This window comes from Pteronotus mesoamericanus, unplaced genomic scaffold (assembly GCF_021234165.1).
Source record: "Pteronotus mesoamericanus isolate MK-2021 breed Mesoamerican mustached bat unplaced genomic scaffold, CSHL_Meso_final contig_56, whole genome shotgun sequence".
NCBI classification, from domain to species: Eukaryota; Metazoa; Chordata; class Mammalia; order Chiroptera; family Mormoopidae; genus Pteronotus; species Pteronotus mesoamericanus.
In genome coordinates, this window is record NW_026555201.1 from 6,809,436 (window position 1) to 6,824,547 (window position 15,112).

The 15,112-nt window shown below is 38.6% G+C and overlaps 1 protein-coding gene across 6 annotated transcripts in view; it reads left to right on the forward strand.

Moving 5' to 3' along the window:
* The window catches only part of TBC1D30 (TBC1 domain family member 30), a 77,661-nt gene that overhangs the window by 42,131 nt on the left and 20,418 nt on the right, over window positions 1-15,112 (forward strand). For all 6 annotated transcript variants that reach the window (XM_054580044.1, XM_054580043.1, XM_054580045.1 and 3 more), the window contains 6 exons: window positions 270-335; window positions 2,318-2,443; window positions 4,125-4,310; window positions 6,597-6,765; window positions 8,683-8,851; window positions 13,680-13,785. In XM_054580044.1, coding sequence (XP_054436019.1) covers window positions 270-335; window positions 2,318-2,443; window positions 4,125-4,310; window positions 6,597-6,765; window positions 8,683-8,851; window positions 13,680-13,785 — 822 coding nt within the window. The remainder of the gene's footprint in view (window positions 1-269; window positions 336-2,317; window positions 2,444-4,124; window positions 4,311-6,596; window positions 6,766-8,682; window positions 8,852-13,679; window positions 13,786-15,112) is intronic.

Below are 15,112 nucleotides of genomic sequence, written 5' to 3' on the forward strand. Positions count from 1 at the left end.
GTCCATAGTACCTGTTTTGGTTTCTGAACCAATGCATCCCAACTATTGTGTATACTGCAGGTGGATCGATCACAGGTGTGTTAAGGCAGGCCAGGGTGGGGCTGTCGTAGTCCTCAGTCCAGTCATACTTGGCTGAAAGAAGGTTTGACTGTTACCCCAGTGTGCTGTACAGATTTTATACTCTATAGATGTCAAGATGGAAAAAAGATTGAAAAGTGCTTATCCAGGTCAATATTATCATTTTGCCAACATTTCTTCTTTATTCCTAGTGGTATGACGCTCTCAAGGCAGTTGCCAGACTATCAACGGGAATACCAAAGGAATGGAGGAGGAAGGTAAGGAGGATTTGTAGGGCTACAATCCAAAAGGACCATCACTCTGTCCCTCTTTAAAGTCTCTGGAATGTAAAAAATGATATTCTAGATTTAATAATTTGAAACATATCCCTTTTTATTATTCATCCAATAAGCATTATTGATTATCTGTTCTGTGCCAGGTACTGTCTTAGGTACTGGAGATAAAGCAGTGGAAAAGAAAACAGACCAAAATGTTTGTCCTTGTGGAGCTTACAATGAATAAAGTATCAAGTATGTCAGATGGTGATATGTACCATGCATAAAAATAAAGCAGAAAAATAAATGAAAGTGTGGGGAAATAGGGATATGGAGGTAGAATTTTAAATAGCACAGTGACATTTCAACAGGGCCTTGCAGGAGGTGAGCAGTGGGCCATGCAGCTACCCCGGGGGAAGAGTACTCCAGAGAACACTCAGGTGGGGGCATCTCGGGAGTATGCAAAAGCAAGAGGACAGGGTGGCTGAAGCACAGTGAAAAAGGGGAAAGCAATGGGAGAGAGGGTCACAGAGGCAATGCGGTGGGGTCAGGAGGACGGCAGATGATGTAGGGCCTTACAGGTAATAAACAGCAGGACTTTGCCTGGTGTGAGATGGGAGGCTTTGGGCAGTTTTGAGCAGGGGAGCTACATGATACAACTCATTTTAAATGGACCACTCTGGCTACTAACTTGAGAATAGGAGGGACAGGACAGACGTGGAGATGTATCAGGGTTGTGGTAATGGAGATGGAGAGAAGAGGCCATATTTTAGATATATTTTTAAGGCTGAGTTGACATGAATTCTTATTGGATTGAATATGAGGTAATAGGGATGTCAACAATGATTTTTTGACTTTGACCTGAGCTATTAGAAGGGGGAGAGTACTATTTTTTCAGATGGGAAGAGCAGATGTATATGTTTGTATATATGTATGTATGTGTAGTTAGGGTGGTGGTGGACTGGATGATTGGCTTTGGATCTGTTAAGGTCGAGATGCCTATTAAATATTTAAGCTGAAGGTGTCAAGTGGGCATTTGGACATATGATTCTGATGCTTAGGAGAGACGTCTGACTGGAGATGTGAATCAGTGATATTGCTGCTAACTTAGGTTCAAATACCAAAACTTGAAGCACTCTCTTATTATATCAATTTATAAACCTAGTTTAATACTTCTAGAATTTGAACATTGGGGTTCCTCAAAATATACATTAAAAATGGCTTTGTGAAATACATCTTGAAGAAACAGCTTTTCAGGATAAGGTAATGAAGGGAGTAAAAATATCCAGTGACTCTTTTTAAAAAGTTATTCATTATGGGAGCTCATCTGTCATTTTTGTGTGGGTGTGAGAGGAGGATGAGACTACTTCATGGTGAGAACAGGCCTCTTCTCCATGAATGACCAGGTGGCTATTGCCCAAGCATAGAGACCAATTCAGAGCCAAGTATAACAAGCTCATAACACAATACAGCTAATCCAATGCACTGAAATAAAATATGAAAAAATTTATTTTAACAGTATCCCTAATATCAGGATCATTGCTTGGTACAAAGTGAGAACTCAGTAACTATCAATTGAAAGAATACATGAATGGCCCTAAGTGGTTTAATTCAGTACAGTACACATTTCAGTGAGACTCTTCTGAATTTCTATATGTGGGCTAGGAACAGTTCACATTTTCTTGTTGGATGCAATAACTATTTTCTTTTTAAAGATTTTTTTATTTATTATTCTTAGAGAAAGGGGAAGGGAGGGAGAAAGAGAAGGAGAGAAACAGCAATGTGTGGTTGCCTTTCACGTGCCCCAAGCGGGGACCTGGCCTGCAACCCAGGCATGTGTCCTGACTGGGAATCGACCGGTGACCTTTTGGTTTGCAGGCTGGCCCTCCATCTACTGAGCCATACCAGCCATGGCTCAGTAACTATTTCTACTAAAGGATAAATTATGTATTTTACTTTAGCATTCTTCTTTATTACTATTTTAGGTTTGGTTGACCTTGGCAGATCATTATTTGCACAGTATAGCCATTGATTGGGAGAAAACGATGCGCTTCACTTTCAATGAAAGGAGCAATCCTGATGATGACTCAATGGGAATTCAGATAGTCAAGGTAATGCCCCTGAACTTGGCCTATTGTCCTAACTTAGAAGGAAGATTCTAAAAGCCAGGTGGTTCCTGGGTAGAGGATCAAGCCTTATGGCTTGAATGTCTGTGTGTTTTTTGCTCTTTTATTTCATTAGTAATAGCTTTTCAATGGGGAAACTTTGACTATACCTTGTCTTCAGAAATTTGCATGTTGCCAGTAAGAATAAAATGTTGCCATTCACATTCATCTTATTTACCTTGCTCATATAATAGGAGATTGAAATTCTTTCTTGTTTTGTTTTGTTTTTAGCATTGGTCAGTGCTATAAACTGGATTTTTACATAAAAGTCACTGAGAAACTTAAAATTGAGGATATTCCGTATTAGAATAATTGAGCTCTTATTAGGGCCTTTGATAATTTCTTAACTGTTAACTTATGAATATAATTAGATTGGTAGGTCTTTAAACCAGATGGTCAAGGGTTCAAGCCAGCTGTGGAGGCAGCTGTGGTTTGCCTGCCTGGATTATTACAGTTGATTAGAGCCTGGTGCCAAAAGCCAAGGATGCCGGTTCCATTTGATCTCACTATTATTCTTTTACATGTGCCTCTAGCACATGGTTTTTAATTTCATGAGTATATCACAGTGACACTAAGCAGAGGTTTTAAAAATAAAGTTGTATCTTCTAAATTTTGACCATCACAAGATGGCTAATGTTTTGACAGATTTAAAGATACCTTTTTTTTTTTCAGGAGGAAGTGCTATCTAAAAGGATCTACTTTCTGGTCTAACTTGGTCTGTTTCAGACAAATGATAAAAGAAATTATGGAATTTTATATTGTATGCTTGAAAAACCTTTGCACTTTCATATTTCAGCTGTTTATTTGGAATTTCAGAATGTGTTTCTCCGAGATGAAATATTGCATATTTGAAATATTTTCTTTATGTTTAAATTGTAAATTAAGACAACACACATTTTATGACAATCACATTATTAAGAGGATCTTTTATTTTATCATTAATGTGAACACTATGAGTAAAACGTCTGTAGCAGCTGAAAATCATAGTCTCTGCTTGGTAATAAAATTATAGATGTTGCCCTGATTAAATACAAATTTATAAAACAATTTGGACAGAGTAATTTTTCTGTTTTGGACATCATGACTTTTCTGTCTCTCTATAATACAGGTTGCAGTTTTTGCTATTTTGATTTTGTTCCTTAATACTATTGGGAGTTTTGATAGCTAAATAAACATTATACCACTTTTTGTAGAAAGAAATGTTGTTGGCATCTATCATACATGTGTTGAAATGACTTGTGTTATCTGAGACATATTATTAAAATAAACTGTCAATTTATATGGAATTATAATGTAGTTTTTGTTAATTCTGAGTCCCTGTTTGTGTTAATTCTGAAAATACTTTAAATAGAAAATTTGCCTGACTGTAATTCCTCTTGAAAATGTCTCAACATTCTGGAAAACATTAGGAAAAAGAAAATGGAAAAAAATTTGTTTTGGCCCATATGTATAAGTTACATATACATTAAAAAAAAACAACTATAATCCATATTGATAATCTATTTAAGGCTGAGGCAAAGAAATAACTACAGTTTTGGATTTGTGTTTTTGTTTTTTGTTTTTTGTTTTTGGAAGAGAGAGAATATAAGGAGTCATTTTTAAAAATACTATTTCCGTCTTATTTTAGGATCTTCACCGCACAGGATGCAGTTCTTACTGTGGCCAGGAGGCTGAGCAGGACAGGGTTGTGTTGAAGCGGGTCCTGTTGGCCTATGCCCGATGGAACAAGAGTGTTGGGTACTGCCAAGGCTTTAACATCCTGGCTGCACTAATTCTGGAAGTGGTGGAAGGCAATGAAGGGGATGCTCTGAAAGTGAGTATCAGGCTCTGAAGAAGGCAATTGAAATCCTTTGGAGAACGAAATGTTCGAACTACATTTTCTCTTCCCTGATGCCCACTTCCTTCCAAGGTGTTTGGCACACCTTAGTAATTACCCACGATGCTGTTTCCCCCAGGTTAAACTCAGGTCAAGTTACAGACTCCTGTAGCTGCCAGGTGTGAAGAGAATGATTATGTTTTTAGTTTCACTTGCAAGACATTATATTTTTAAAGCAAATTAAATATTAATTATATTAATTATTTATTGTTGCATAACAAATTAGCTGCTTAAAACAGAAAACATGTATTACCTCACAGTTTCTCTGAGTCAGGAACCTGGGCACGGCTTAGCTGGCTCAGAGTCACGTAACTGTGGCATTCAAACTATTGGCTGGGGCTGTGGTCTTATCTGAAAGCTTGACTGAGAGGGAACATTCATTTCCCAGTTCATTCATGTGGGTTTTGGAAAGATTTCATTCCTCACAGATTCTGGGACTCAGGGCCTCAGTTCCTTGCTGGTTGTTGGTCAGAGGCCTTATTAGTTCCTTGCCATGTGGGGCTTGCCTTCGTACGACATTGTGGTTGGTATCCCTCAGTGAGCAAGAGAATAAAGGAGAGTGAGAAAGGCAGAAGAGATTAAGTTACAGATTTGTAGCCTAATATCAGAAGTCACATTTCATCATTTTTGACATATTCTATTCATCAGGAGCCAGACACTAGGTCCAGCTTGCACTCATGTGAAAGGCTTATACAAAGTTGTGGCTGTCAGAAGACGGGGATCACTGGGGCCATGTTAGAAACTGGTGCTCTACCAGTTATGCTTAATTCTGGTTGGATCTTATTAGGCCTCTTCATTCTTTCATATCTGGAGTGAGGTACGGAGGAGATAGTCCGAGAGTGAATACCTATGATGGAAGCTGTTTGCTTTGAGAAAGGTTATAGAAGTTTATAAGATTGTATTTATTATCTTTTAATCTTTGATGTCTAGGGCCTTTATTAGTAAGAAAAAGTTCTGGAAACACTTTGAGATGGGACACTAGCAATTTAAGCATATAGATCTGAATGTGATTCAGTGAGTCACCAGAAATAGTCTTTAGGAGGAGAGAAGCACTTCCTGTGTGGAGGATGGCCACTTGCCTTATTTGTTTGGGGCAATATGGGGCTGCTCTTTCATGTTTGAATCCTCAGACTGCAGTTGATTGCAATGCTTTGTGATGGATAGGATGGATACTTGGTCTTTGTATTCAAGAGCACCTCCTCCCCACTCCCCTTCGCCCATTCTTTTTTGACTGTGGTGACCACCGTTGTGATAGTCTCAATCATGGAAAAATAAGCAAATGTTCCTCCTGGTTTTATAGACATTAGGATGGAAATGATTATAAATCCAGCCTGACATGATCTACACCTGTATTCAGCCTCTCACTCTTTCCATTCATGTATTTAAGGAAACAGCTTAGAAGCTACTTGTTCATCAAATAGGCAGAGGTTGAGGGGGAAGGCAGTGACAAATCAAATACATGATGTTAAAACATTTTTTATTAAGAAGCAACTTTGTTTTCTTAGTCTATCAGCTTTAGTCATTTTTTTTTCCAGATATAATTTTTATGACTATAAAATGGGGACTGTTATGTTGAAAAGCTGGAATAAATAATTCAGTTTAGGGGTTGGGGTGGAAAGATTTGGGGAAGGGGATATAATGCTAATCAAATTGTGAAAAGACTCCGTGATACTTGAGACACCAAAAAAGTCACATAAAAAGATGGGTTGATAAAACTGAGAAACTGAGTATTTATATTTCTGCCTCTATTAAAGTCAGCTTTGTGGAATGAAATGACATCATTATCATTTAGGAATCTGGTTAGGCATTTAATATGCAGAGGAAGGTTGAGTTTATGAAGAAACACTTCTGATGCAAAGGAAAATATTGGGTGTTGGAGTTTTTCCAACAGCTATTTTGGCCTTTGCAAGTTGTAATTATTATGGAAATGTATAGTTTATTAAATGTAGGTAGACCATTTTCCTTGCTTTTTTGCACTTAGTAACTTTTTTTCTTAGTAACTCTTTTACTTAGATAATTATGAATTACTTAGATAATTATGCCACCCGCTCTTTACCCAGGGTGGAGATGAGCCTTGAAAATCCAGAACATTTGGTACTGACATATTTAAAGGATAAAGTGCTTTGGTTAACTACATTTTATCCATTTGAATATGTTCTTTCTATTTAGGATATGTTAGGATGCCAGTTTTTATGAAGCAGTCTTCTTTGTCTTTTCCTTCAGATTATGATTTACCTTATTGATAAGGTACTTCCTGAAAGTTATTTTGTCAATAATCTCTGGGCATTGTCTGTGGATATGGCGGTTTTCAGAGACCTCTTGAGACTGAAGCTCCCTGAATTATCTCAGCACCTGGACACTCTTCAGAGAACTGCAAACAAGGAAAGTGGAGGTAGCGATGATTCAATGCTATTATTACCATTGAAAATACGTTACTGCTCTGATTTCACTGTACATGTGAGCCTAAACCTTGAATGGAAGCACATCTTTTCAGGTATTCCTGGTGTGGAGAGTTCGATGCAATGAAATAGATTTTTAGAAAACAGAAACAAAACTAAAAAAAACCAAACCCTGTAACATCAGGCCACATAGTGAACCTTTGAATGGTCATAGTTAGGAAGTTGGTCAAGAACCTAGTATTTCACCAGAACCAGATCAACAACTAAAATCATATATTGTTTTTTAGATGAAGAATGGTGTATACGCTTTCCATCTGGTTAAACTTCTCTAAGCTGGCACCAAAACAGGCAGTCTTTAAAACTGAGCTACAGGTACAATTTAGTACAAACTGTGGTTTTTCCTGAAGCACCGAGGTTGTGGGAGAGTGGAATATGCATTTTCATAAAGTTGCAGGAGATAATTTGGATTGAAATGTTTGATGTTCCTTTTATTGAGTCATGCTAAGGATTTATAGGTTTACTTGGGCCAGTTCTTGCTAGAGAAGGTTCTTTTGGGCCTCTAGGAAGAATCTGAACCCTAAAGGAAGGCACCAGGTTGATTGGGGTGGTGATGGAGACTGCTCTGCTGCAGCTCTGGGAGTCACCACTGTCTAGCAGGCATCACCCAGCTTTCCCAACTACGGGAACTAGTGCTGTAATTATACCCACTGCTTGTCCTTCCTTGGCTGTACACGGGATACCATGAAGAAGAGTCAGAAGTTTGTGGCGTTTCCTTTAAATGGTTGACAGTTAATGACCACACATTTAAATCTAGAAAAATATTAAATGATTTTGAGGACCTTATCAGTGATTAAAATAACACTGGAAATTTTAGTGGCACTTGGGTGACTCTAGTATTTCCTTCTAAATCATTTGAATAATCTTCTTATTTAATTTGGTTATGCAGTGTAATTATGCACTTGTGTAGATTTCATAAAGCTTCCAGATAGACCAGCCTTACCTATCCCACAGTCAGACATGATTTACAGGGAACCATGTTTTTTCCTAAGTGCTCTGCATTTGCCTAGAAGGGGTGACCTCAGATTATGGGCTCTGAAAAAAATGTAGTCCCTTTGTTCATAGGTAAGAAAGAAGAAAATGAATGCAGGAGAACAGATCTCTTTTTGCTTATAATTGGGTAAATGCACATTCTGACTGTAATTTGGAGGGAGGATCAGTCCAAATATCTAAATTTTATTTCATTAAAATATGTAATTATGCCATCACAGGAAATGAAAGGGAGCTCTGTGTTTGTTAGTGAACTAAGAAACTTCAAAGTGAGTTGGACCCCCAGATATTTAAAACTGTGTATAGTTTAGTTCGACATACTTTAAAATTTCATGTTGTTTAATCTCTAGATATTTAGGGTTTTTCCAGCTATCTTTCTGTAATTAATTTCTAGTTTAATTCCATTGTGATCTGAGAACTATGTATAATTTAACTAGATAAGTAATTCCTAATGAGCAATTTCATTTTTATGAACAGCATTTGAATAATAGTGGGTTTTAGAATATTTTGAAAATTGGTGTTTGCTTTCAAGAGACTTTCTTTTTACCCCATTTTTGGTGAGGTAACATTCTCCTTAATTTTGACCATCCCATAATAGTGAAACCAAATTAAATTTCAGGATAGGATTTCTGAAATATCATAAAGAATTTGTGAAGTTCACATTATTGAGATTTTTATTAAACACACCTATGTTCTTCTATAAAAAAGGAAGGGTAAAAGAGGAAAGAACCAGAATTTAGTGATATAAACATGTCAGTCAGGAAATGTAACATTTGGGGTGGATGTGGAAGACTTGAAAGAGGGTGTTTTTATATCTTGCAAACAGTCAATTCTGAAGAAATGTAGTGTTTGTTTTATTTCAGGTGGATATGAGCCCCCACTTACGAATGTCTTCACGATGCAGTGGTTTCTGACTCTCTTTGCTACGTGCCTCCCTAACCATACTGTTTTAAAGATTTGGGATTCCATCTTTTTTGAAGGTTCAGAAATCATCCTAAGGGTGTCGCTGGCTATCTGGGCAAAATTGGGAGAGTAAGTGATTTCCCTCTTCTTTTGTTCTGTGGTGTTGGTGTTGGTGTTGGTGTTGGGGACCTTAAGCAAATTTGTGTTCTCACATGTAAAAGCATCGATATTTAAGTGGAGAAAAGAGAAAGCTGTGAAATTTGTGTAATTGCTTTAGCCTTCAGGGATCTCAGCTGGCCCATTCTTGATGGCTGGGGGCAGATGGAGTCTCTTTTAGAGAAGGGGGCAGGCTTTTTCAGGCCTGTAATTCTCCTCCTCCTCAGTGCTTGTCCTGTCTCGTTTATACTTTGTGAGCATCTCTCTGGACACCAGGTGAGAAGAGAGAGACTTAGGTGCAAGAGGAACTGTGAGATCTGGGAAGGAGTAGGTGGCTTTGTTGGTTAATACCACAGTTTGGATTATGTTTGAATCTTTACTTATATTGTTTGGCCTTTCAGGGCTGTGATAAAATTAAAGTAAATACTATATATAAGGTGTCTAGCATAGTGCGTGGTACATAGTCAGTAGAACATACGGAATGTCTTTCCTTTCATGAAGAAATAACTGTATGTGGGAATCTATTACTATTAAATAGATTTTACTTCTAGTCTTTTCTAGTAGTAGGGCTGAAAAAAAAACTAGGGTATTTTCATTCATCTTGAATATATTATGACATATTAAAATTCTACCTTTTGGGTAATGGAAGAAATATTAGGATGAAATTGTTATAGTTGACTTAAGATACAAAGATTTTTAATGTTTCTTTCTTAGAGCTATAATGACTTGAGTGGGTACCCATAGTAGGCAACATGTCAGAAAACTAATAAATCACTGCCAGTATTTTGTTTCAAAAACCTTTTAACTAGCTTCTTATTTATAAATTGTCTCCTGGGAGACATGCAACTTTGTTTTTGGTAAGAAAGATCCACCAACTATCAATACAGGGTTTAAAAAATCATGAGTGTATGTAAGTATTTTAAACATCACATAGCTCCTGTGCCTTTGTTTTATTGTATGTTGCTTTGTTTGTTGTTTTACTGCATGTCCTATTGAGGCAAATAAATTCATCGATGAGGGATTTGGTGTGCTATTTACTTATCTTTTTCATTTTCTCTCAATACCTGCCTCTTTCTGCAGTCATGTATTTCCACCCTACTCTACATCTTGTAAGTTCTTTGAGTTTGATAGTTTTCTCTGGTTGTTATAGTCCAATTACTGAATAATTAGCTCATAGGATTAAAATAGTAAAGCACTTTTACTTTATGCTGACTCAGTTATAGCCCCCTTGTGTTAGATCTTAATTATGTGGCAGGAGGAAAAGAGATGATTCTGGTTTTATTCCCATCTATTCATTATCTGTAGGATCAGAATTTTTTTTTTTAATTCTCACTGAGGACATTTTTTTTTTCATTGCCTTTAGAGAGGGATGAAGGGAGAGAGAAAGGGAAAGAGATAAACATTGATGTACGAGAGAAACATTGATAGTTTGCCTCCCATATATGCCTGGACCAGGATCGCCTGCACCTGGAATGGGGATGGAACCCATAACCTAGATATGTGCCCTGACCGGGAATCAAACCCATAACCTTTTGGCTACAGATGATGCTCCAACCGACTGAGCCACACCGGTCAGGGCTGTAGGATCAGAATTTATTCATATGCTCATCCTAGGGATGTCACATGGTTGAAATAATAATAGCTACACTTTTAAATTCAGTGTTTATTGAGTGCTTTCAATGGACAAGCATTGCTGTAAGCACTCTACAGTAAAAGTAACTCATTTGGTACTCACCATCATCCTAGGAGTTAGGTCCTGTTACTGTCCCCATTTTACAGATACAGGAACTGAGTTACAGAGAAGTTAATTGCCCATAGTCACCCAGTTATAAGTGTAAGGGCCTGATTTTGAACCCAGGTGTCTTGGCTCTGGAATCTGTGATTTTAATAATGTGAATATACTGATAATAAATGGCTACTGTTTATGTGGTTCAGGGGATATATGAATCAGACTGGAGGAATTTTAAATGTTTCAAAGTATTGATTATAATTCTACACATTTTGAGCATGCCACTTGTTAAGGCAACCAATGTACATTATCAAGTGCCTATAGTGCTGTCATTATGTTAGGCAGTTTAAACACATTTTTGTTTTGCCCCTAACCCCATAGAGTTGGACTTCAGTGGCTGTGATCTTTCCCATAAACTTTCCCTTGGAAAAATCATAAACAGCATATAGGTAATCTCCAGTTATGTGTACCTGAATAACATGTGCCTTGTATATAGTTATCCATGGGACCCCTCCTTTCCCCTTGCTTCCGCAGCTTGGCTGTCTTCCTCTCACTTTTGTTCTGTGGTGATGGTGTTGGTGTTGGTGTTGGTGTTGGGGACCTTAAGCAAATTTGTGTTCTCACATGTAAAAGCATTGATATTTAAGTGGAGAAAAGAGAAAGCTGTGAAATTTGTGTAATTTCACAATTACAAAAAGTACACCAAGGGTACTTTCGGAACCCATAAGTTGTAGACCATTGGCTCACTTTCACTGGCATCTCTTTTACGTGTCCATTCTCCTCTGACCCTACCGCTTTGGCTTGCTGCTATGTTACCTTGTGCCTGGCCTATCTTGGTGTATCTTCTGTGGGTTTACCCATCATACCCACTTTCCATGCCACCTCCAGGCTGACCTTGCCACGGCCACATCTGTTCCCACACCCCCTATTAAGAGCCTTTCAGTGATTCTTGCCCTGATGGGCTCAGCTGGCGAGTGAGGCCTTGCGGTCCTCTTTCTCTACGGCTCTTTATCCTCAGCTCTTACTGGCTTCTTCTGGCCCTGCAGGCCATTTCCCCCAACCCTGCCCCGTCCTTGCAGATCTCTGGGAAGGGCCTGCTGCCGTCTCCTGCATCTATGTCTTTGGAATGCTTTTTCTTCCTTGTCAACCTGGAGAATATTTTTCTAAACTCATCTTAAGCATTATTTCTTTCCTCATCCCCCAGGGTAAACTTAACCACTCTCCATTTTCGTAATAATACTTCAGCAGTCTATCTGATTTATTTACTTATTTACATGATTGTAGCAGTGAGATTTGAATAGCATTCCAGAGCCTGAATCTTTTCCAATATCATATTTTTTGGGGATGGCTCTATGAAAATCTGCCAATATTAGTATACATCAAAGTATATCTCTTGTAGTTGGTGGGCAAATAGAATCATCCCACTATATAAAGGACATCACAGTAGATAAATACACAGTGCTCTTTGTTTTGGACTACTACTTTTTTTCTCCCTCAAGAGGAGGGATTAAAGTCCACGCCGCCTCACAGGTTGCCAGGTGACAGATTCTTTTTCTTTCTTTTTTTTTAAAAGATTTTATTTGTTTATTTTTAAAGAGGGGAAGGGAGGGAGAAAGAGAAGGAGAGAAACATCAGTGTGTGGTTGCCTCTTGCGCACCCCTACTGGGGACCTGGCCTGCAACCAAGGCATATGCCCTGAATGGGGATCGAACCAATGACCATTTGGTTTGCAGGCCAGTGCCCAATCCAGTGGCCACACCAGCCAGGGCTGACAGGTGACAGATTCTTTATTGACATGTAGAACCAAATGCAAGAAACATGGTGTAATCTCCAACTAGCAGCAGTGTCCTAAGAAGAACTAAAAAAATTCTGCCTATGAAAACATCCTGCAGACTGATGAAATATACAGATAAAGTTCTAGTATTTCTCATCTTTTATTTCTGCTGTGGTTTGGTTTCAGTCTGTCAATGATACCACAGTTTGTAGATTAAGAACAACAGATTTCCTGTTGGGGATAATAGTTCTTCATACCTAATTTCACGGTTATGATTTCTCATCAGTGATGAGTATTCTGATGTGTAAAATGAGTCACATGGAAGCAATAAAATTGCCACTGGTAGGGCTGTGAGGCTGGGCAGCTATGTCAGAAAGATGAGAACTCATCCTGTAAAAAATACCTCTAAGTTGCCTTTGATATTTTATATCTTTTCTCTGTATACACTTGGCTGTAATGTGAGTGTGTTCCAGGACTTTGATTTTTGTTGATTGCTAATGTGATTGATTTGATAGCTAGAGGCAACGTATGACAAGATCTGTCTGGAAAAAGTCTAGCCATTGTTAATATAATGAGAATGGTTTGTACATCATTGATGTAACCTGGGAGCCAGGGAGAGTGGACTGGAAAGCGCATGTGTGAACAATGATGACTTCACTGTACTAGTCAGTGGGGGCAGTAGATGCTGTTGAATGAGCATGTGTACTGTGTGGCCATTGCATTCAAAATGATTAAGTAAGTAGGGCAACCAGTCTTTATCAGATTTTGCCTTAAGCTTGAAAGTTCCTCCATGGAAACTATTTGGATGATTCAGAAGGCTGCAGCTATGGGCACCTGGTGATTGGCAGCTTCATCATGACAATGCTCCTGCTCATGCATCACATCTCGTGTAGAGTTTTTTGGTGACACATCAAATCACGCAGGTGATTCAGCCCCTCTACAGCCCAGATTTGGTGCCCTGCAACTTCTGGCTTTTTCCAAAACTAAAATCACTTCTGAAAGGGAAGAGATTTCAAGCTGTCAGTGAGATTCAGGAAAATACAGTGGGGCAGGTGATGGAGATTGGGAGAACTGTGTGAGGCCCCAAGGTGCCTACTTTGAAGGGGACTGAGGCGTCATTGTCCCACGTACAATGTTTCTTGTATCTTGTATCTTCTTTAATAAATGTCTCTCTTTATCATAGTAAATGGATAGATACTTTCTGGACAGACCTCATAACCTGTTGTAGCTGGAGCACGTAGCTGATAGATAGCATGTGTGTTCTAAACAATTCCTTGTTCTGTCCTTTCTGCTACTAGGCAGATAGAATGTTGTGAAACAGCAGATGAATTCTACAGCACCATGGGGCGCCTTACCCAGGAGATGCTAGAGAATGATCTTCTGGAAAGCCATGAACTCATGCAGGTGAGTGGGCAGCATAGCCCCACCTTGGCTCGGGGTACCCTGGGTACCGTGGGAACAAGCAGTGCCAGAGCAGCTGTCTTAGGAAATGTATTTGGCCAGCCCTCAGATTTAGTTTTTCAGTTGACCAAGAGTCTATATGTAATTTGATAAGAATCTTAACTACATCACAAGAGGAAGAAATGCATAATAGTTTGTTGTAGCTTTCAGTCAAACTTATCAGTCTAAATATCAGTCTAAATATCATGAGGTGAAATACAAAAATAAATTTAAAAAACTGAAAAAAAACCCCACCCCAAATCACCAGGTGCTTATTCTCGATCTTATTCTTAGCATTCTTAAGGGGAGTCTTGGGGGGTAAAGTAATTATTTTGGGAGAGAAATTATTGAGAATAAAAAGATTATTATAATCAGCATTTTGGTTTATTTAACTCACGTTTTCAACTCATGTTATATATGAATCATAAGTTTCAATATGAAAGACTTGAAGGATTTTGTTATTTTTCTAGCATGATATTCTATCTCAATATAATATTTACCATGTCATTCGAATCAAAGTGAGAACTGTAAAAGGGCAGATTTGTTAACGCGCTCTCTTCCATTAGGTTTTATAACATGATTTTATCTTTACTCTCCTCTGACGCTTCTGACCACTTTTCTTTCTGGTTCTTCCTCATGCCCACTGACCAACTGTAGGTCTTTCCAAGGTTGTCCTTGGGCCTTAGTTTCTTACTTCTCTGTGATTTCTCTCTTCTGTTTCTGACTTTCAATGTTTACTTTTTTTGTTGGGTTCATGCCTGAGGTCATTTTTGGGTGCTGGGGTCCAGTCAACAGGTTAGAAAATAAACACTCAAGCTCTGACTTAGGGCTTAACACATAGAGAGCTTCCATTCCTTTGTTCATATTGTTGCACCTCAGCTCCTTCTTAGGGTCCCCAATGTTTAGCATATGTTACGATCCCCACAAGTATGAGCTCAGAAATTAGAGTTTGATCACACACTCTTTATTATTTGGCCAAGTTTTACCTGCGCAGGGGCCACCTTTCCCTCGAAAGGAAAAAGGCGCGCTGCTGTTAGATTACATGGATTTTTATAAGCAGAGCAAGCAAGCAGGATACAAGGGCAAGAGGTGGCGGTTAGCTATTGGCTGTTTGGTTTTTCTACATTGTTACTGGGGGTGTCACAATTCTTCCATCATCTTGGGGTATTGTTTGTTCTAGTGTGGGTCAACTTGTTCCCCTTAGTCTACCCATATCCGTATTGTTCTTGCCCTATGCCTCCTCCTTATTCTTGTCGACTCTGGCCCAGCTGCATGGGGGCTGCACCCTGAT